Here is a 24,161-nt window from a genome sequence, read left to right on the forward strand (position 1 = left end):
GGATACAGGCTGGTCCGTGTACACACCCAGAATCTACCTGTGCAGCAAAATTCTTAGTGCATGAAGTGTTTCCCAGATGGGGAATATGTGAAATATTGAGATCAGATAATGGTCCCCATTTTGTAAACCTGGCTTTGGAACAGATCAGCTTGTTGCCTTGTATAAAGCAGATATTTTCTTCGGCTTATCATCCACAAGGAAATGGGATCTGCGAGAGGCCCAACAGCTTACTTAAAGAAAAAATAGCTTAAGTTGAAGCTTACCTTGAAGAAAGTTTGGTTGCATTGCCTACCACTGGCATTATATGCATTGAGGAACCAACCAGGTTCGGACCACCCTCTTACCCCTCATGAAATAGTGACAGGGAGGTGAATGAGGACACCCTTCACACCTCCATCCAGAGTTAGAAGTGATGCCCAGCCAACGTCAGAATTGTTAGGAATGGAGCTACGTGACTATCTTACTTGTATGACTTCAGGTATCTCTGTCATTTCAGGTCAGCTACAGCTAAAAGGGTGTGGGGCAGTACAGAACACAGAAGGAGATGCTTCAACAAGTGGAATTGAAAAACATTGTGTTCCCAAATTATTCCCCGGAGATGCAGTCTTAATCTGCAATTTTTCAAGAAAGTGGCACAACCCTCGTTTCAACTGCCCTTTCATCGTAGAGGACTTCACGCCATCTGCAGTCAAAGTTCTGGGCAGACGTGCTTGGATTTTCCTGGGCAATGAAAAGATATATACTGGAGAAACCCCTCTACCCCCACACCCATCAGAAGCAAGCATCGGGGAAGAATCTCGGCACGTGCAAACTAGGTCCATGATGAGAAAGAAGGATGCAGAAGCTGCCAAGTAAAGACAGTGTTCTGTGGACTGTGGCTTGATTCTGGACACTCTTTTCAGTCACCTATAAAAGAGTTACGGGAAGATATTTGTTTATGAAGCCATAAGTGCTTGTTGACTTTGGACTGAGGCACGTTTAAGCCTTGATAAGAAGATAAATATGCCAGATCCTGATCCTGGATCTGACAATTGGAAGAGGGTGCTGTACCCTGATTCATTTCTCACTGAGTTCCTGTTTGGATTTGCCCATGGTGGTTCCCAATGACAAAGTTTCATGGATCATATTTGAAGTTTTTCTTTTCATTTTGCACTGCACGCATATCCTGCAATTATGGGGAGAACTACTAGCATTCTTTTTTTCTTGCAAGATCCTAAGAATGGTCCGATCGTAAGGAGACTGCAAACAGCAGTCATTGAGAAAGTTCTACAGCTTCCTGAGTATAGTGGGGAAAGTTCAAATGCCCCATCAGCTGATAACACACACAGACTGGTCAGTTTAGTTTTCTTCTGCCTGATTGAAGAATGCCTGCACCTTGTTAATAGACACACCAATGTCCAAACCTTCTTAAGGGATCAAAGAAATAATGCAGCATTAAACGAAATTTTGAGAGACATTGTACAAGTGAATGCCTACTTTGAGCGAACTCTGAGGTCAGAGTGAAAATTTCCTTCGAGGGGCAGATCGAGAGGTTGCTGGTTAGGAAGAACTTTGGTTCTTTGCTGAAAGAAATTCATCATGTCATCTGGTCTAAAAAGATTTGAGGCATCGACTGGGCACTGGTGTATGTTATTAAGCTTATCTAGACACACTGAAGTAGATTGAGAACATCCTAAATGAGACTTTCTGGAGAAGAGGTCTAGATCATACCTGTTGTAGTAGTTTTTTCTTGATAAAGAAGCATCCATATTTCGTCTGGTGAAAGACCGAGTCAAGGAGTACATTGAAAGTTTGTTCTTGTCATCCAGTAAGCAGACAGCTGGTCGAGGACAATTGCGCAGTCAAGTCAACAGCTTCCAGAAGCAGTACATAATGATGCTGTATTAAAGTTTGTTTTTTCCTTCCATAGAAAATAAAGATGGGCAGTATTAGTAGCAACATTGTTATGCCAGATCCTGAGAGAGGTCCATGTTGTGTACTGAGTCGATGCTGAAAAATCTCTTACCTCTGTATTATTTACGCTTGAATTCTATTTATAATACTGCTTTCACTCACAGTGTGTATGTCATATTATATAGATGTATGTGGAGCTAAGAGGCCTCCTGAGCAGAAAGAAGATACAATAGTGGCAACTACTAGGCAGCGGAGACCCTATGTAGTTATTCCTGTTTCAAAGAAAGATGACAAGTTGCCGAAGTCTGAGATAAATGTTACTGACAGTCGTTTGATTACGAAAAGTGTCTTCGAGATTATTTTTTGACACCATACACAGTCTTTGCAAGAGATGCAAAGAAAGGGTTGATAAAAGGTGAACCCTTACAGGTACTGCATGCAAATACACCTAGTCCACTGACAAGAGTTCCTATGTTTGGAGCAGTTAGGAGAAACTATGCTGATATAATTTTTGAAATAAAGTTGGAAGGTCACAAGAGAAGAATGAAACCTAAAAGAGACACCAAGGAGGATGATTTTGAGCTAAATGATTACCTGGACAGTACAGCTCACTTGGGAAACAACATATGGTACCAACATATGAAGGAGGTAGGAAGAAGAACCTCAAAGGAGAAATGCTTTGTATGTGCAATCCTGCCTTACAGCATGGGAAAATCCAAGATCTTTATAGCCATCGAAGTAGATGTCCTCACAGCACATTGTCTTTCTCACATAACACTTTGCCGAACAAGAGGCCAGTTCATGGGCCGAGATGCCTATCTCAAATGGGCAACTGCCAAGAGACAGAGAACACACCAAGAATCATGTGATCAGGTAGGAGAATCCTGGAGTGAAAGGAGCTGGGATCAAATGGGAAGTGAACAAAAAACTTGACAGTCCAGGGAAAACTGTAGAAAACATCTGACATTGGAAGTATAGAGGCCAGATGCAGATTTGGGGATCAGTATTATCACCAGATGGATGGAAAGGAGGAGCAGTTATCTGCAGAGCCTGGATGGTGCATGATCATCCTGAATCAACTGTGTGGAAGGCACAGGTCACATGTAAGCCTTTATGGAAGAGTCTTGCCAAGTTACTGACCTGGGTCAAAGACAAAGGAGGACCGTTGCAGATAGCACCTTGGGAGAAAACAAAGCTGTGCTTCAGAAACAATGGCACAAGAAACGTTGGAGAGAATCAGAACTGTGATTGTATCTTTCATGTACCAGGAATGGAGATTGGGACAGCAGTGATCATGGATCACTATTTGGCTTTGTTTAAGACAAGCTGTTAGGCAGACACCTGTGCAGTTCCCTCTGGGACCACTGCAAAAGATTTAAGTCTACAGGTGTTGGCAGTAAACCCACTTGGTAGCAGTCCGCACCACACAGATTCACTGTGGTAGCTGTGGCTGAGCAGTCAGACTTCCCTCAAGAAGAGTTAGGCAGTATACAGAGGATACACAATAGATACAGAGGCACAGTAGCACAAGCAAACACTGACCAGAGCTAGGTGTAAAAGTATAAACTTATTTATTAAAGGCACACTCATAAATTACACTAGCACATTAGAAAAGGTAAGAAAGTCAAACACAGTTACTATTACTCATCTGTACATCCCTAATTGTTTGTTAGACAATTCTAAGTTAACCCCACTTATTTCCAACCAGAGGTGAGCGCTTAACGTTAGATGGTACTCCAACAAGTATTACCAAAAGGGAGGGAAAAGGCAGAAATAAAGAGAGCAGTAAGGTAAAACACTTTTCACATAAGGTTAGCAAAGACAGTCAATGGTGGAACAAGGAGAATTAGTTCGGGGCCCGCTTTAGAGGGAGCCAGGCGAAAAATGTGCCCAAGATCACACAATGTCACAAGTCTTTGCAGGTGAGAGAAAAGGTTTTACTACGGTTCTGAAAAGTTTAGTTAGGGTGTCCCAGACCTACCCAGGTTCGAGAGCCGAGGGCTAAATCTACCTCGTACAATCGGTGGCAAGGGAGGCCGGGCGGAACACAGTACCTTTAAAAGTGGAAAGATTCCTCCAGCGGTGGTAGTCGTTCCTGGTAGTGGGTGCAAGTCGCGGCGTCGTCCCGAGGAAGAGGTGATCTCGACGTAGAGGAAAGCTGCAGGTCGTTGCACTACCAGGGATGAGGCCAGCCGTGGAGTTTTCCGGTCACAAAGGATTTTTACCCTTCTTTCGCGGTTGAGGTAAAAAGTGGTATCCCGGTTGCCGGGATGCTTGGCACAGGCAAGGCGGCCACGAGATGCTTCGGGACGGCGAAAAGAAGGCAGCAACTGGTTGTCCCCACCAGTTAAGGGAAGAAGACTCTCCGGCGGGAGATCTCCTCTGTCGTCGGGAAAAGTGGTGAGACGGTTCTGCAGGGCTTCACCGGTGGTGTCGTCTTGGCAGGTCGGCTCGGCTTCTCCCTCTTCGGCTTCTTAGGTCCTGTGGCGACTTCTCAAGAACCAGTCCCAAAAACCCTGCTTTTATGCAGCAAACCCCCATTCATACAGCCTAGCTGTCACTCAAAACATGCTAAGTGGTGAGCGGGGTGGCTCACCACTTGGGCCAATCACACTAGAGTGCGACATGAGTTGGCAAGGCAACTCAGTCAAGGGTGCCTAAACCCCCTCCCACACCCCCTGTGGTACCCAGACAGAATGGCACCACTTTGGAGGGCTTCTGTGCAGAAGCCCGCCAAAAGTGGAACAAAGGCTCGACTCGGGTTCAGGGTTACTCAAGTGAACCTAGACGCCATTTTGGCGGCGAGTTCCGGCAAAGAATCCCAACCGGTGAATTTATATTAAATAAATAAACCGGCGGTATCTTTAACATTGCACCAAAAAGTGGTACATCAAAAACAATGGGAAATCCCATTGGGAAATATTCCGGTGGAATATTTCCGTGGTATCCACTGCCACCAGCCAGAACTCGGCGAGGGGGGACGGGACAGTACCCCCTCGACAACAGACCCAGGGGCAATCTAATTGCCCCTACCAGTACTTCCACGGTAAGATGGTTTGTACTGGTTAAGTTCCTAAGTTAAGACTAGTAAAGTCAATGGTAACTTTACAGACCCAGGGAGACGGTAGTCAGTCCCAGGGTGTGGAGTCTATGTTTGGGGGTCTCTAGGACACCCCTGTGCTACTGCACTGAGGGTGCTGTGTAACACACATTCAAAAACCAATGATGGCCTATGGGGAAATTTACCCCCTAGCCCATAAGCACATAGCAAGTCACAGAAACACTCTCAAGTCATGTCCAAGAGTGAGGGTTAAGAGTCTCACTCTTGGCAGGAGAAAAAAATAAACCCCAAAAATCCAGCAAAGCTGCTGGGGGACTCACTAGGTTAGGAAATTCAGCCTAAACAGAGAATTCTTCCTAACACAAGCTCACCAGCACCTGGAGGGCCAGCCTGCGTGCTGCTAGACGTAGGTGGAAAAGTACTGACAGAGGTTAGGGTTTCACCCAATTTTAGGGAACCGCGTAGTTAGGGGTCCTATAGTTTGTGTAACCAATGAGACGTCTTACATTTAGTGACGTTTATAGTGGTCATTTTTTAGGGGAGGGCTTAGTTGCCCCACCTGATAAGTAACCAATCACACAAGTTTCACTCTTTTAGACTAGAATGGATCGTATACTTAGATGATCAGCAAGAGCCTATCACCGTTACGCATAAGTTTTGTAGTTTGCCACGTAGGATGACATTGGTAGTTACGTAGGTCAACGTCAATGATGACACGTTTTCTGTATAAAAGCTCTGTTTTTTATTAAATATGTTGCGTAAGAGGATCGAACAAGTTCGTTGATGTTTGTTGTACTCCCTGTTTTAGATAATTGTTATTAAAACAGTTATCCTTTTCCCAAACTACCCAAGTCATTTCGATTATTGATGTATGAATAAATATCTGCATCCCCATCGATCTCCATTGTAATTGATACTCATCTTAAAGGGGTGGTAATCAACTACACCACAACCATTATTAAAGCCTCCAACAAGCCGTTCTTCAAAGTTCATCTAGCCCCTCCAGCCCCTACAATACTGCCTCCTGATAATTGTAATGCCATCCACATCTTCACAGACAAAGATACGGTAACATGTGGACTGCTCCTAACACTTCACAGGTGCCCTATTCATACTCATCACTATTCATACTGTCCCACACATATTAAGATGTACTGAATTCAGAATAATGAATGCAGAAGGCCTGACCAACACTGCAGCCCTCAAAGCCACTACCTAGAAAAACAGCATCGTCCCCTCCTCATTTGTGAAGATCATCACAGGTGAAACACTCAGACCACTTCTCAACATCATTAATGCATCCATCCTATAGGCCTCTTCCCAGATGAATTAAAAACAGGACAGATCTTTCACCTAATTAAGAAGCTCCTACTCGACCTAGATGACCTGGCCAACTTTCACCCTATCTTGCATCTACCTTTTCTTTGCAAAGTGATTGTGAAGACCATCACCATCCAGATGCATGCAAGGACCACTCAGCAAATCTCTTGCAGGGCTATCAATCCAGTTTCCGACCATGATTCAGCACACAAGTTATCATTGATGCTGTGCCCATCCTGGACAAAGGGGGAATCTGCTTTTTACTGGATTCTTGATTATCATTGACCATGAAGCCCTCCTCAACATCCTCACCACATGCATGGATTTCGATGAAACAATCCTGCAATGGTTCACCTCCTACTTACAACTTCAAACTGTACCTCTAATGGAACTGTAACCAACATTAAGGTACACTTTACCTATAGATCAGTTCATTCAGTTATATCAGTTGATTTAAGCCATGTCTATCCATCATCCAAGCATAGATATCTATGGCCTACCTGAGGGCCCTACCTGAAGTTAAACATAACAAAGAAGAAATTAGTTCTCCTGGGAATCCCCACTAAGCATGTGAAGTCCAGAATTGGCTGACTGGCATGAATCCTTATGGATTCATGCTTTAACTCTTACCCAGTGCAGATTCTCTGAGCTTTACCATCAACTGTGACTTCTGATTCAAAACACACATCACCAAGAAGATTCAAGGACCATAATAGCAGGTTATGCTCCTCCACAATATCAGTCCATTCATCCCTGCCCTGAGTTTAAGAACAATTGTCCAATTCTCCAGCCATGGGGTCTGGCATGGATTCACATGCTCATGAATATTCCCCGTTGTCAGGCTGGGAATCCTCGGTAAAGAAAAATCAGTATCAGTTTCGTTTCTGATCTGTCTTTCGTAGTAGTAACCAATCACTGATCTCTGCGTCATACTGACCACAGCCAACGACTGCCATCTCCCTAAGCCCCGCCTCTGGCAGCCATCTTCAGATTTTTACCGCACGTTCAAGTGTTGGGATCCTCGTGCTATTGCTCTCGAGCTTTAGTGCTTTTTCACGCTTTTTCATAGGAAAATTCTCTTTTTTTCGGTCAAAAGAGCCTCAAGCTCCACCGTTTCTTTATCCGATCAACAAGGACCCGTGTCGGATTCTTCTACGCCCCTCAAGGGTGAAGATTTAGTCGAGCCACGCTTTTGGAGGACTCCAGAAGTTTCTCAGGCCCATCTCGGACATGGCCCAGGAGAAGGGAAGCTCGACGCCTGGAAAGCTGTTCAGGGTCTGCCCTGGATGCCAGCTTCAGAATGTCTTCAAGGAGGACGAACACTCCCTTTGCCTCTACTGCCTGCATGAGGACAAGACGCACGTGGAGAAGGACTGTGCATTTTGCGGCAACATGTCGGAGCGGACCATGAAGGACCGCCATCTGCGTCTCGCCAACTGGCTGGAAGGGAAGAGCCCGTCAGGCGAGAAAAAGAAGAAGAAGTCCAAGCGGGCTTTTAAGACCTTTGAGGGCGCCCCAGCGACGGGGGCCCAACAGAAGGCCAAGCAGCGCGAGTCCGCTGGCACTGGGAGCGCCGAACGGTCGGGCTCTTTGGTTGCCAGGCAGGGCGCAACCTCCCCGGCGCCATCAACCACGAGCCAACGCTCTGGCTCGGGTAAGAGGAAGTCCGAGCACCCGGCGAAGCTTCTGGAGAGGCCCCGGTCAAGCACGAAGGCCCCATCGGAGGGGGAGCGGGGTGGTGACCCTCCCCCCAAGGAGAAGGTGGTGAGCGCACCTAAGGTGGTGAAAGCCTTGATCCACCCTGCCAAGGCCTCTATCGAGACAGTCGCGGCGGCCCTGGCTCAGCCTGTGGAGGCTACACCAGTGGAGGCGACCTCGGGGCCCAGAGTCTCCCTGCCACCGCGGAGGGAGTCCTCTTTCAAGCCCATCGACAGGACCCCCGTGAAACCTCCGACGGAGAAGAAAAAGGGGGGGCAGGAGGCCGTCGTGGATTCGGCCTCAACCTCTGAAGAGGAGCTGATCGAAGTCTTAAGCCACGGCATTGGCGTGGAAGAAGACCAGCCTGTCGGGAGGGACCCCGACGAAGGAGACAACGAGAATGTCGAGGGTGCCGACGAGGTTCCTGACCGCCCGTCGGAATCCCCTCAACCAGTGCCGTAAGACAACTCGGCGGCCATTTTGTTGGCTATACAGTCCTTATGCTCGGAGATAAGGACGAGATTGCCGTTACCACCAACGGAGGAACCGCTCCCGACGGGGGACCCGGAGCCAGGCCCTTCTGGGAGCCCTCCTCCTAAGAGAAGAAGGATTCATCCTCCACCTCCTTTCCAACCATCGCGCCCTGCTCAGCCCTCCTCCCCGTCCACGACCTGTGGGGATGATACGGGGACGGACATGGCCGCGACGGGTACAGACGACGAAGTTTACGACGAGGATCTTCCGTCGTCACCTCCTCCCCGGGCTTCCCCACCCAACGAGATTGGATCGTTTCATGCCTTGATCGCCAGGGCATCCAAGCTTTTCCAGCTCTGCCCGGAAGAGAAGAAGGAAGGTTTCCTTTATCAACGGCGCGAGACCAAGAGGAAGACGGTCCTCGCTGTACCTCTACTGGACGATATCTGGGATGAGGGTCTCGCCCTCCTCAAGAACCCATCCACAACGCCTGCGAGAAGGGATCGGTACGAGAAGAAGTACCGGGTCCTGGACGCGGCCCCCTTTTGCCTTCGGGCACAGCCGACGCCGGACTCGGTCGTCTCCGCGGCGGCCAGGAAGAAAGCGGGGGGGCTTCGGCCTCTATGTCAACCTCCCCCCCCGGACAGCGAGGGAAAGAAATTGGACACGATGGAACGCAGAGTCATATCATCGGCAGCGACGACGATTAAGGCTGCCAACGCCTTGGCTATCGTAGCCCGCTACGACAGGGAGTTGTGGTACAAGATCGCCCCCCTGCTGGACTTCCTACCGGACGACAAGAGGGCGGAGGCCCTAGAGATCTTGCAGGAAGGAGAAGTGGCATCGGACCACGCCATTACAATAGCGACGGACATCGCTGACACTGGGTTTTGCCAGTTGGGCAACGGCGTGTGCCTTAGACGGCGTGGATGGCTCAAGGCAACGGACTTCCGGCAGGACGTGCAGACCAGAGTTTTGGACATGCCGTTGGACGGGAGCAACCTGTTTGGGAAAACAGTGGATGATTCCCTACAAGCCATCAAGACGGACACAGAGACGGCCCGGGCTCTTGGTGTTCTCCAGCAACGACGGCCACCCTTTCGGAGCACCGGAGGCAAGCAGGGTGCCTCCAAAGGTTCCGGCGGCGGATATTCCACCTACCGTCAAGCGGCCCGTTCGTCGTCACAGGAAGCCTACAGGGGACGAGGCAAGTCAGGCGGACCCCGCCGTCGTCGCCAGCGAGGACAAGGCAGCAAAGCCTCGTCGAAGCAGGACTGAACTGGCCGTGGGGTCGGGCCCCCACCGAAGCATCCCGGTGGGAGGCCAGCTGGCGAACTTCGTCAGCGTGTGGGAGTCCATCTCCACCGACCGTTGGGTGCTGGACGCCCTGGCCCAGGGTCACGCGCTCGAGTTTCTAAAGAAGTGCCCGCGCGTCCCCCCCCCGTGGCCAGGAAGGAACATCACGTCCCTCAACTTCTCTTGGAGGTAAAGGCGATGCTCAAGAAAGGCGCCATCGAGCTCGTCCCAAAGAGGCTTCGGGGCTCCGGAGTTTACTCAAGATACTTCCTCGTGAAGAAGAAGACAGGAGGATGGCGTCCCATCCTGGACCTACGACTGAACAAATTCATCAAGGCACAGAAGTTCCGGATGATCACCCTCCAGCACGTCCTGGGTCAGCTGGAGGAGGGCGATTTCCTGTGGTCGTTGGATTTGGAGGATGCTTACTTCCATATCCCCATCCTAAAGGGACACCGAACGTTTCTCAGATTCGTGGTCCAAGGGCGTCACTACCAGTTCAGAGCCCTTCCCTTCGGATTGAGGTCGGCACCCAGGGTGTTCACCAAGTGCCTCGCACCGGTGGCAGCGCGGCTGCGCCTGGAGGGGATCCACATCTACCCCTACCTGGGCGACTGGCTCATCCGAGCAAAGACAAGGGGGCTCGCCGCGGAGCACACGGCGAGGACCGTCCAACTACTCACGGACCTGGGATTCTCCATAAACTACGCCAAACCCCACCTGGTGCCCGCGCAAGACGCACTGTTTCTGGGAGCGAAACTCGACACAGTGGCGCTTCTGGCCTCTCCGTCGGAGGAAAGGATGAGGGCCATCTTGGGCAAGGTGCAGCGGATGCTGGTTGCGGACGCGGCCAGGGTGAGGTCCATCAAATCCCTCCTCGGAATGATGTCTTCTTGCATTTATCTCATCCGCCTGTGCAGGCTTCGGATGCGCCCGTTACAGGAGTTCCTGGACGCTCGCTGGATCCAGACGACGGGTAGCTTCGAGGACAGGATCACACTCGACGAGAGCTTCCGACGAGCGATCCGGTGGTGGGGCATCCGCGCGCATCTGACGGCGGGCATGGACTTCCAGACCCCGGGCCACCAGAAGACAGTGACCACGGATGCCTCCCTGGAAGGGTGGGGAGCGCACACCGAAAATCTGCACGCGAGAGGCCTTTGGCTTCCGACTGAGAAGTCCCTCCATATCAACGTCCTGGAGCTCCGTGCAGTGTTTTGGGCCCTCGGGTCCTTTCTTCCGTCCCTCAAAGGCAAAGTGGTGAGGATCTTCACCGACAACACCACCACCATGTTCTACATCAGGAAGCAGGGCGGTACCAGATCCCCAGCCCTGTCCAAGGAGGCGCAGGATCTGTGGCATTGGGCCGTCGCCCAAGGGATGTTTCTGGTGCCGTATCATCTGGCAGGAATAAAAAACACCATCGCCGACTCGCTCAGCAGAGAGCTGCGCTCGTGCCACGAGTGGGAACTACGACAGGATCAGGTGGACCGCCTCTCCCGACGGTGGGGCACACCCCAGATCGATCTGTTCGCGACGGCGACGAACTCCAAGTGCCGGAGGTTAGCCAGCAGGTTTCCCCAGCCGAGGAGCATGGGCGATGCTTTCTCGTTCCCCTGGGAGGGCCTGTTTCTATACGCGTTCCCTCCATTGCCGTTGCTGATCCGGCTCATCAACCAGCTCAAGAGGTCACGGTGCAGGATGATCCTTGTCGCACCTGCGTGGCCAAGGCAGATATGGTTCCCGGACCTTCTGGACTTGTCCCCGTCAATCAGGCTGCCAGAGGACGCAGATCTTCTCTCCAGGGAAGGAGGCGCCATCCTCCATCACGACCCGAAGTCGCTGAACTTGCAGGCCTGGCTCCTGCAGCGTTAGAGTTTGGAGGTTACGACATACCGGCCGACTGCAGAGAGGTTCTTGCAAAGGCCAGGCCGTCCTCAACTCTTAAATGCTACGGACACAAATGGAAGAGGTTCTCTGTCTGGTGCCATGCACAGAAGATTAACCCTCTACGGATTACGGCTCCTCAAGTACTGCCGTACCTACTGACGCTGGCCAAGGCTGGACTGGCGCACGCTTCCATCAAGATTCATCTTGCTTGGATCTCCCGATACACCAGAACCACAGGACGGACGTCTTTGTGGTCTCATCGTCTGGTGAAAGAATTCATGAAGGGACTGTTCAGACCGTTCCCGCCGGTGAAGGCTCCGGCCCCGGCGTGGGAGCTCAACGCGGTGCTGACCAAGCTCATGGGACCTCCGTTCGAGCATCTGCACTCAGCTCCGTTGAAGTTCTTGTCGTGGAAAACAGCGTTTCTTGTGGCCATCACCTCCGCACGACGGGTGGGAGAGATTCAGGCCCTTTCCTGCAAGCCCCCGTACTTGACTTTTCACGACACGAGGGTAGTGCTCAGGACGCACCCCTCCTTCATGCCCAAGGTGCCGTCGGATTTCCACCTCAACGAACCCTTGGTGTTGCCTGTTTTCTTCCCGTCGCCTTCGTTGCCGGCTGAAAGGACTTTGCACTCGCTGGATGTGGTTAGAGCGCTGAAGTTCTACGTGGACCGCACAAAGAGTTTTCGGAAGACGTCACAACGTTTTGTGAACTTTGGACCTGTCAATCAGGGGAAGGCTCTCTCAAAGGCTTCCATTTCGAGATGGCTCTCCGGCTGTATCATGTACTGTCATCGGTTGGCAAACCGACCACTGCCCGGCCGTCCGAGAGCCCATTCCACCAGAGCGATCGCAGCTACCACGGCATTCCTATCTGGTATGCCCCTGCTGGACATCTGCAGGGCTGCTACGTGGAGGTCGACGCACACCTTCACGAAATTCTACTGCGTCGACCGGGATTCCAGAGAGGAGTCCAGGGTCGGCCAAGCAGTGCTACGCAACCTGTTCGCCTAAGGTGTGCCTGGTGAGAAGGTAAGAGATGCTTAATGTTGAGCCTGTTGCCACCTCCCGTGGTTGTGCATGTTTGTACTGCTATGTATTCTTTTATTCATGAGCATGTAAATCCATGCCAGACCCCATGCTGGAGAAGGAACAAGTTACTTACCTGTAACTGTTGTTCTCCAGCATGGGTCTGGCATGGATTCACATGCAAACCATCCCGCCTACCCCTCTGCGGCTCTTCACTTGGTCATACTGCCACTTCACGTGCTACCAAATCTGAAGATGGCTGCCAGAGGCGGGGCTTAGGGAGATGGCAGTCATTGGCTGTGGTCAGTATGACGCAGAGATCAGTGATTGGTTACTACTACGAAAGACAGATCAGAAACGAAACTGATACTGATTTTTCTTTACCGAGGATTCCCAGCCTGACGACAGGGAATATTCATGAGAATGTGAATCCATGCCAGGCCCATGCTGGAGAACAACAGTAAGTAACTTGTTCCGCACTGGTCATCTCCCACCTGGATGCTGGCAATGCCCCACTCGCAGAATTCCCAGATGCCACCTTGGCCCCTATGAAATCCAGCCAGCTTACTGCAGTACTAAGGCAGTTTGTGTACCACCCTTTGTTGAGGGATCTAAACCATGTGACCTTGATGGGGGACTAACACACCTGACAATAAAGGGCAGTGATACCTCTCTTAAAGGTAAGTAACTTTAGAGCAACAAGGCTTATCATGCCAGGTCAGCAGTGGAGGTTTTGGCAACAACGACTTCAGCATGGAGAAACAGCCTGGGTAGATACCAGCTTGTTCCCCATGTGCAGTTTACAGGATCCAGTCCTGAGGGATTTAAATATGCTTTCCTATCTATTGTACATACTTTTGTGATTAACCAAAGCGCCTTGATACCTCAGGGTCTGGCGCCCAATATAAATAAATAAACAAAACAAAAGAGCATTAATTGTTCGTTCTGTATATAAATAAATAAAACATTTCACTCCTTATGAAACCAGGAGCAGCCAAGAATTGTGCATGGGCTAGTGAAATGATGCCGATGCATCTGCATATTTATTTGTTTCTCCTGGCCTAAGGTGTCTAAAATGTTTTGTTCAGTCACTGTTCCTCAACTCTGTTTAATTGTCAGACCCTTCGATAATGTGATGGCTTCTTGCATTGCCTAATGTTGTCTTGTGGTTTTCGTTCCACAGCTCAAAATTCTCTGGCTGGTGATGGAGTGGGAATCAGCCATGAATTAATAAGCCTCGAAGTCTCTTCTCCGGACGTACCTGATCTTACTCTGATTGATCTTCCTGGGATTGCAAGAGTGGCGGTGAAGGATCAGCCCAAGGACATTGGTTACCAGGTAAAAATTGATACATGATATTAAGCTGTAAGTTTACATATTCTCATTTATTTTAAGAAGGGCACATTATATAAATGTAAGTTCTCCAGCATGGGGTCTGGCATGGATTCACATGCTCATGAATATTCCACGTCGTCAGGCCGGAAATCCTTGGTAAAAGAAAAAACAGTTTCACTTTCACTTACAAACTGTATTTCTCCTTTAAACCAATCACTGTCCTCTGGGTCATACTGTCCCCATCCATCTAAAGACAATCCTCTCCCTAAGCCCCTCATCTGGCAGCCATCTTCAAATTTTTACTGCACACTTCAGTGTTGGGAGTACTTGAGTTTTGCTCTCCGAGCTAATTATACGTTTTGTCATTTTTTGACGGAAAAAGGTTCTATTTTTGTTCTAAAAAGAGCCTGTGTGCTCTTTTCTCCGACTGCCGACAGCAGGGATCCGTTTTCGGTGAATTTCAGCATCCCTCAAGGGCAAAGATCATCAAAGTTTCCAGAAGGCCTTCAGGCCTACTTCGCGCCCTCTGATCATGACGAAGGAGAAGGAAGGAAGATCCCTCTTCTGGCCCTGCACCAAGTGCGGGCTACGTAACTTGTTTGTGGAGGACAAACACCTCCAATGCCTCTATTGTCTTCATCCAGACCACAGGGAAGGAAGGAGTGCGAGATCTGCCTCACCTTCTGTAAGAAGACGACGAAGGATAGGCACAGTAGACTGGCAGTGTGGCTGAACGCCAAGGCCTCTGCCCCATGCTCCGAGCAGGGTCATGCCTCACCCAAGACTGCTTGGTCCGAGGAGCGGTGCCTCATCCATGGTGGCTCAAAACAATGCCAAGCACTGCAAGTCCATTTCCAACACGGTTCCATCGCAAGCGGGTTCCACGGGGGACAGGGCGTGATCGACATCACCATCCACTTCAATAGCCAGCCAGCGATTGAGCTCCCCCTTGAAAAGGAAATCGTCCAAACCGGCTCAGCTGTGGGAGAAGCCTGAGAAGCCAGGAACAGAGGAGAACACGGCTGAACTGCCCAAGAAGGCCAAACGGCTCCGAAGAAATATTTGTCGACTATAGTGGTGCTGGCGGCTGCTCTCACGAAGGCAAAAGGGGCTGACCCCGTAAAGGTAACCCCCACAGGCTGAAGGTGTCCCTGCCTCCGATGTGAGAAACCGCTGCACTCACTTTGGCAAAGTCTGAAGGACCCCTCAGGGTGGAAAAAGGGGGTGGCAAGAAGGCCCCAGACCAGCCCAATGCTGTGTCCCAGGCCATGGAAGTTTCGTCCACGGATGACGATGACCTGGAGTCCTTACACGCAGTCCACGAGGACGTGGAGGAGGAGGAAGATGATGATGGCAACGTTAGCGGCATAGGGCCTAGCGTTCCGATCATGCCAGCTCAGTCGAGGGATGTATCTCTGGACATCCTGTCGACCCTAAACACTTTGGTGTCGGAGATTCAGAAGAGGATGCCGCAGGGCTTTGTCCCTATGGCCCCACCAGGACCCCGATTAGCCTCCGGCAAAGAAGAGGAAGCATAATACGACGCCTCCATTTCAGCCTACACATCCGCACTGAGCCACCTGCCCCCGGTGGACCAGGAAACGGCCATGGCGACGACTGATGGATGGCGACGATGATATTGTCGCAGCGGGTGGCAGTTTCCCGCAAAGCTGAGGGCATCCCCACAGGTTGAGGTGGGGTTGTTCTATTCCATGGTCGCCAAACCCTTCAAGCTTTTCCAGCTTGTGCCAGAGCAAACCAAGAAGGAGGGTTTCCTGTACAAGAGGCTCAAGGCCAAGAGGAAGACCATCATGACAGTGCCCCTTCTGGACGACGTGTGGGAGGTGGGCCTGGCCCTCGTGAAGAACCCTTGCACGGCTCCGGCCAAACTGGATATGTTGGAGAAGAAGTACCAGGTACTGGAATCCGTACTCAAGTGCCTGAGGTCACAACCATCGCCGGATTTAGTGGTTTCAGCGGCCACGAGGAAACGGTCGGCTAACCCATCCTCATCGTCTTCAGTACCTCCAGACAAAGAGGGGAAGAAGATGGTCGCCATGAGAAGGAAGGTTGTTTACACGGCGGCATCCACCATCAAGGGGACCAATGCACTGGCGATCTTAGCCACGTATGATAGGGAGCTGTGGAACAAGCTGGGCCCGATTCTTGAGTTCCTCCCAGACAACAAGAGAATGGAGCTGATTGCCATCTTCCCGGAGGGAGAGGTGGCATTGGATCATGCCATCATGGTGGCGTTGGACATTGCCGACCCAGGGTTCCGGCTGATGGGGAATGGTGTCTAACTTCGCCAGGAGGTCCATGCAAAGGTGCTGGACATGCCTTTCGACAGAGGTAATCTTTTTGGGAAGGTCGGCAACGAGTCCCTTCAGGCCATCAAGGTGGATACAGAGAAGGCCCGTTCCCAGGGCAAGCTCCAGCAGCACCGCTCTTCCTTTCACTCCTCCAGAGGAAAGTGGAGCAGGTCATCAAAAGGTTTTTCCTCATCGTACCGTCAACCTTCAAGATCGACGACTTGGCACTAACCTCCCCGGCGCCATCAACCACAAGCCAACGGTGGAGGAGGTTAGTGCTACTGTTGCGTGCAAGGCAGCATGCCGGCGACAAAGTAGGCCTGACCCAGCCAGGACGTCGGGCCCCCACCCGTGCACCCCAGTGGGGGCCTGCTGATGGGATTCATCAGCGAGTGGGAAAAGATCACCACTGACAGATGGGTGCTAGACTTTCTAGCCCAGGGACATACCCTGTAGTTTCAACACAGTTGTCCACGGATCCCTCTGGTGGCCCAGCAGGAGCAGCACATTCCTCAGCTCTTGCAGGAGGTACGGACCATGTTATTAAAAGGGGCAATAGAGCTGGTTCCATGACAACTCCGGGTCTCCGGAGTCTATTCCAGATACTTTTTAGTCAAAAAGAAGACCAGGGCTGGAGGCCCATTCTGGACCTGCGACGTCTGAACAAGTACCTCAAGTCCCAAAAATGCAGGATGGTCCAGTTTCAGCACGTGCTCGGCCATCTGGAAAAAGGAGACTTCTTTACATCGCTGGACCTGGAGGACGCCTACTTCCATGTCCCTATTCACCAAAGGTTTCTATGCTTCGTAGTGGAGGGACAGCACTACCAGTTGAGGGCCCTTCCTTTGAGCTTGAAGTTGACCCCCAGGGTGTTCGGGAAGTGCCTGGCATCGGTGGTGGCCCAACTGCATCTGCGGGGGATACATGTGTACCCGTACCTCGACGACTGGGCCAGCTCGCAAGGGTTAGGCGTCAGACACACACAGACGACCGCCTGGCTACTGACAGATCTGGGATTCTTCATCAATTATCCGAAGTCCTAGCCTAGAGTCGCACTCGCAGGAGAGGGTAGCGGCCATTCAGGGGACAGTACAACACCTGTTTTCTATGAAGACCGACACGGTGCGAACCATCAAGTCGCTACTCTGCATTATGTAGTCTTGCATCTACCTTATCGAGCTCTGCAGGTTACGGATGCAACCTCTTCAGGAGTTCCTGGACGTTCATTGGATACAGTTGTCCGGAAGCTTCACGGACAAGATCCCGCTCGATGTGGAGCTCCGTCGGGCGATATGATGGTGGGGCGTACACTTCATCATCACCCAGGGCACGGGGTTTCAGAACCCCCGCCCCTTACCAAGAAACAGTCACCATAGACACTTCCCTGAAGGGCATACTGGATGTCTGCAAGCCAGAGGCCTGTGCCTGCCGGAGTAGAAGGATCTCCATATAAATATCCTGGAGCTACAGGCAGTGTTCTGGGCCCTCAAATCCTTCCTACAGGAAGCAGGGGGGCACTTCATCCCCAGCGCTCTCCAAAACGGCACAGGTCTTGTGGCACTGGGCTCTCGGACAGGGGATGTTCCTCATCACCTGGCAGGAGTCAAGATCAGCATTGCAGACTTCCTGAGCAGGGAACTGTGCTCCTGCCACGAGTGGGAACTTCGGCAGGACCAGGTGGACTGCATCTTCATCAATTGGGGCAGGCCCCAGATAGATCTGTTAGCGCGGCAGCGAATTCCAAATGCCAGAAGTTTGCCAGCAGATTCCACCAACAGAGGAGCCTCTGGGACATTTTCTCCTTCCCTCCTGTTTCTGTACGCGTTTCCTCCATTGCCTCTCCTGTTACGAGTCATCGATGCACTCAGACAGTGCCAGTGCAGGATGATACTTATCGCCCTGGCATGGCAGAGGCAGATTTGGTATCGGGACCTTCTCAGCCTTTCACCATCGCCCCGGTAAAACTGCCGGTGGTTCCATATCTTCTCACCAAGAAGGTGGCATAATCCTTCACCACGAACCAGGATCACTGAACCTGAGTGCTTGGCTCCTGCCCTAGAGTTTGGAGGATATGAGTGGCTGGCGGACTGTAAGGAGGTCCTTGCCAAGGCCAGGGCATCGTCGACTTTGAAGGGCTACGGTCACAAATGGAAGCGTTTTGCGACATGGTGCCAGTCTCAGAAGATTACCCCTCTGAGGGTCACAGTCCCGCAGATTCTTCCATACTTGCAATCCTTGGCCAGCGCCAGACTGGCCCAGCCTCCATCAAAGTACATCAGACGGCTTTTTCCCGCTACACCAGGTCTCCAGGAAGATCTTCACTTTGGTCTCATCGACTCGTCAAGGAGTTCCTCAAAGGAATGTTTCGATCTTTCCCACCGGCGAAGTCTCCTGCCCCGGCATGGGAACGGAATGTGGTGCTGACGAGGCCCCCTTTGAGCCGATGCATCAGGCCCCTCTCAAGTTCCTCTCGTGGAAAACTGCTTTCCTTGTGGCAGAAACAGAGCTGGAAGAAGTCCTTCCCCCTGTTGGAGATCTGGATCCTAAAGACCATCCTGAGCTGCAGACTTTGCATGCAGAAGGTGGAACCTGTAGGGTAGACTTCAGCAGAGGTCAAAGAGAGTGTCCTACTCTTGAAGGACTTCGCCACCAGGCAGCTTTCCAGCTGGAAGGGCAAGACCCAGGGAAGCACAGGCTGTAATGGGAGGATGTCCTCCTTTACAGTGAAAAGACAGAATATTGACCTTGGTAATTGGGGCTAGAGAAATCTACTGTAATCAATACACAATTCTGATAACAAAAAATATCTTGTTTTTATTTTCAAATAACACTTTTAATACTGTTTGCTCATAGAGCACATCAGTTTATAAATATTCAACATCTTCAGATTCATTTCACCATCTATACACTATCATTCCATGCAACCAATGATCAATTTTTACAAAAACAATAGGTAATTTAACCTGCACATGAAAAAAACATCTCAATGTACATTTTTATTTACACCAATAGTAAGTCGTTGTGTGTAGTTATGTAGAATAGCACTACAGCTTATTCACAGGATCTACATATGTATGGATGGTGAAATGAATGAGAAGATGTCGAATATTTATGAACTGATGTGCTCTATGAGCAAACAGTATTAAAAGTGTTTTTTGAAAAAATAAAAACGAGATATTTTTTGTTATCAGAATTGTCTATTGATTACATAGTAGATTTCTCTAGCCCCATTACCAAGGTCCATTTTCTGTCTTTTTATGTATAACTTACCTGGAGGACCTGTGGTTTTACAGGTACCCTTATAATTTCCTACTTTACAGTGAGCCTATTGAGTCTACCCCAGGGGACTACAGAAGACTTGTAGTGCCCCAGGAGGTGAGACCTCAGTTGCTACAGTTAGCCCATGAGATTCCTTTAGCTGGTCAATTAAGCTTTAAGAAGACCAAGGAAAGGATTTCTGTGTATTTCTACTGGCCTAAGATGGGGTCCGATGTAGATAAATTCTGTAGAAGCTGTCACACTTGTCAGACTTCTGGCAAGAGTGGAACCAAGAATGTGGCACCTGTGGTGCCTCTCCCAGTGGTGGGAGTCCCTTGTGAGAGGGTAGGGATTGACATTGTTGGTCCCCTAGACCCTCCTACATCTTCAGGCAACCTATTTATATTGTTGTGGTAGACCCAGCTACCAGGTATCCTGAAGCCATACCTATGAGGACTGTTCCTGCTCAGGCAGTGGCTAAGGCCCTGCTTGGTATTTTTACCAGGGTTGGTTTTCCTAAGGAGGTCATCTCAGACAGGGGGACCAGTTTTATGTCACACTACATGCAAGCCATGTGGAATAACTGTGGAGTGACTAACAGGTTCTCAACAGCCTACCATCTCCAAACCAATGGGTTGGTGGAGAGGTTTAATAGAACTTTGAAGAGCATAATAGGTGCTTTAGAAGAACCCCTTAGAAGAAAGTGGGACCTTCTGTTGCCATGCCTTCTCTTTGCTTATAGAGCAGTCCCTCAGGAAGGGGTTGGCTTCAGCCCCTTTGAGCTCCTCTATGGTCATCTTGGTTAGAAGTCCATTGGCCCTAATCAAGGAAGGGTTGGAGAGTGCTCCTTCCCTCAAGCCAGTAAGAGCCACTGACCATGTGTTAGGTCACTGAAGGACAATGACACACTTGATGACAGAAGCTTCTGATAACTTGAACGCAGGTCAGGCTCTGGTTAAACATTGGCATGACCAGAAGGCCAACATGGTTGGGATTAGTCAAGACCAGCTAGTTCTAGTTATAGTACCTACAAGCCAGAGGGCCTTACAGGACAAATGGATTGAACCCTTCAAGGTTGTGAGCAAACTTGGAGAGGTCAATTATTTGGTGGACTTGGGCAATCCCAAGGAGGCCCCCAGGGTCTTTCACACCAACCGCCTAAAGACCTATTTCTCTAGACCAGAACTAGGAGCTTTGCTCTTAGCATCTGATCAAGAGGAGGAGGAGAGTGAACTTCTACCTGACCTCCTCAGGGGACAACCTTTATATGGAAAGATAGGAGTTAATCTCTCTTCTGATCTGACTGCAACCGCAGGAGGAGTGCAAAGCTCTGTTAAATCAGTTTACCTCCCTGTTCACTGACACCAGGCTTGACCCACCCCTTGGGGTCAGCATGATATCCTCACTGATGACTGTCTCCCTGTCAAAAGCAGGGGTTACATAATGTCAGACCATGTAAGAACCCACGTAAAGGAAAAGGTCAAGAAGATGCTTGATCTTGGGGTTATAGAGCCATCTATAAGTCCATGGGCTACTCCAGTTGTACTAGTGCCAAAGGCAGGATCCAAGTAGTTGAGATCCTGTGTGGACTATAGAGCTCTTAATGCAGTCACCAAAACTGATGCCCATCCTTTACCTAGGACAGATGAGCTGGTGGACAGACTTGGTTCAGTCAGGTACCTCAGTACATTTGACCTAACATCAGGCTATTGGCAAATAGCTCTGACAGACCATGCCAAGGAGAAAACTGCATTTTCAAACCCAGCAGACATCTACCAGTTTAAGGCTATGCCTTTTGGACTAAAGAATGCATCTTATCTGAATAGGATGGAGGACTTCTGCGTGGCATACTTGGATGACATTGTAGTGTTCAGCCCTACTTGGAAAGAACATCTTGACCACCTTGGATATGTTTTGCAGGCTCTTGAGCAGGCCCATCTGACCATAAAGGCAAGCAAATGTCAAATTGGTCAGAGTAAGGTGGTTTACATTGGACATGAAATAGGAGGAGGTGAAATAAGGCCATTGCCTAGCAAAGTACAAGCTGTACAAGAATAGTCCACCCCTACTACTCAAACCCAGTTGAGAGCCTTTCTAGGTCTCACAGGTTACTATAGGAACTTTTCTGAGAACTATGGGACCATAGCCTCTCCCTTGAATGCGATCCCCTTACCCAATTTCCCCAAGAAGGTTAGGTGGAATGAGGAGTGCACTGAGGCATTTGATGGATTTAAGAAAGCCCTTAGTCAAGCTCCAGTCTTAAGAGCTCCTGACTACAACCAACCCTTTATTGTACAAACTGTTGTTTCAAACACAGGAATAGGTGCAGTTCTGAGTCAGCTGGATGAGAAAGACAGGGAAACCCTATCTGCTTCATCAGTACGAAACTGAAGAACCCTGAAACAAGGTGGGCAACCATAGAACGTGAATGTTTTGCCTTTGTGTGGTCTTTGAAGAAGTTTAGACCATACTTGTATGGATCTACTTTTGTAATTCAAACAGACCACCAACCCTTGAGATGGTTAATAAAGATGAAGGGGGAAAATCCTAAATTGTTAAGATGGTCTATCAGCCTTCAGGGGGTTGATTTTACCATAGAACACAGGTCAGGGTGTAATCACCAAAATTCTGACGGTCTCTCCAGGAAGTATGACCGACTGGAGTAAGGAGATTCATCCAGGGGTGGATTAAATCCTCCTGTCTTTTAGTCTGGTGGGGACGAATGTTAGGGGGAATTCTCAGAAATCTGCTAATTCCTCTCTACCTTAGAGACCCCCAGCACTTTTGCTGGATTCTAGGACTTTTTAATTTCTAACCTGGAGAGAGTGAGAGCTTTTTCCCACTCTCATCTATTTTTTCTGTGATTTGAACTCTGTGTTTCTTTTGGTTCTGGAGTCTGACAAACTTCATAGGCATCATCTTTTTACATTGTGGCAAACAACACCTTCAGTGCAGTGGCACAGGGAAGTCTTTCAGATTTCCCAAAGGTTTAACTACCTTTTCTTGGATAACTACTGTTTCCAAGAGCAGTAAAGTGAAATTGACTTTACTTATATTTGTAACTTTCTAGTCCCAGCACACACTATCTTACAATAGGGTGCTGGAGGGGTTACTTAGTATCCCCGTTGTGTAGTTTCTCATGTAACATTTTTATGTTACCCTTTCTACAATTAATGGCTGGTGGCAGAGGTTTACTTTTGACTACCATTGTGTGTTTTTAACAAGGGCTGTGTTTGCAGCTGCAGTAAAGCACCCATGGGTGCCCATTTTGTCAAAATAGCCCCAGTCTTCTTTTTTCGCCTTTTCTTGCTGGAAAGGTCCTTCTTGAGATTTACTCTGTGCACCAAACCAGGTTTGGTCTCTTTGTTCACTTTGTCTTTGGTGGGATTCACGAGTGAAGCCCGCCTCTGTCTCCCGAGTGTCTGGCAGGGGCAGGAAGTGAGGGATTTGCCCGAAACTACCTGTGCTTAATCCCCTTGGTTACAGGAATGCACCCAGGTGATTGGCCATCTGGCCGTCCTTAGAGGACAGCTTCCCTGCTGGGTGATTGACAGCAAGACTGGAATGAATGGGAGAAACCTGCATAAAAGGCGAGGCTTTTTGGCTTGAAAGGCAGAGTCGTCCACTGGACCACACAAGCGGGAGGACTTCTGGGGACTACTGCACTGCAATGTTTTCGGATACCACTTTGTACCTTCCTCGCATCTGGGGTCCAGCACTGCGTTGTTGAGGTGGCTCAGGCTTGGTCAGTCCTGCTTCTTGGGAGTCCAGAGGATCTTCCTGGAGCTCGGGTCTGAATTAAAAGCAACACACTTGATTTGGTGTTCCTCTCCCTGGCACTTCGGTTCCAACAGCGGCAGCAGTGGAAGTACAGCCAGCTTCGAGAGGATGTCCAGACAGGCTTACTTTGGAGTTGATTGGTCGCACCAACTCAAGGAGAGAAGTCGCCCTTGCAGGGCTTCTCTAGTCGAGGTGAATTTCGGAGCTTCAGCACAGCAGCAGGGCTTCACCGGGCAAACCAACGGTCCAGGAGTTGCAGCAAGCTTCTCTTCCAAGTTCTTCTTCAGATTCCTTCGTCCAGTGGTCAACTCTGCCGTCCAAAAGAAAGAAGTGTCCACGGTCTGTGGAACACTCACGTCCCCTGCACACTCGAAGGATTGTACAATGACAAACAATTGATCAATAACGTTCATAAATGTGTAATTCTATACATTCAGGTTAAATCATACTTTGTGACTAAGTTGTTCAAGAACACTCTTATCGGATATTCAGTAGTAGAAACAATGGGTAAATTCCATTAATTATAAGATGGAGAGATTGCCAAAAACCTCTTCAAAGGTCAACTAAATTAAGCATAATAAATTTAAGATTAAGCAAATTATTATTTAATACAATTCAACAAAGAGGAGCAAAAGAAACATTCCAACTGAAAATACAGGGTAACAATATTAATCCCATATTGATATCATATAAACAGAGGTAATGGTTAATAAAAACTCAACGTGTTTCGGAAAAAGTTTCCTTCATCAGGAGTGGTTATTTCAACACATATTCTTTGATCCAGAATTCTGATATCTGCAGATTATGAAACAA

The 24,161-nt window shown here is 49.5% G+C and overlaps 1 protein-coding gene across 1 annotated transcript in view; it reads left to right on the forward strand.

The window, feature by feature from the left end:
* LOC138525817 (interferon-induced GTP-binding protein Mx1-like) overlaps window positions 1-24,161 on the forward strand; it is a 1,137,278-nt gene that overhangs the window by 223,165 nt on the left and 889,952 nt on the right. Inside the window, exon 3 of the mRNA XM_069636045.1 lies at window positions 13,847-14,001. Within this exon, the coding sequence (XP_069492146.1) occupies window positions 13,847-14,001 (155 nt within the window). The remainder of the gene's footprint in view (window positions 1-13,846; window positions 14,002-24,161) is intronic.

This window comes from Ambystoma mexicanum, chromosome 7p (assembly GCF_040938575.1).
Source record: "Ambystoma mexicanum isolate Mex_15411 chromosome 7p, UKY_AmexF1_1, whole genome shotgun sequence".
Lineage (NCBI taxonomy): Eukaryota > Metazoa > Chordata > Amphibia > Caudata > Ambystomatidae > Ambystoma > Ambystoma mexicanum.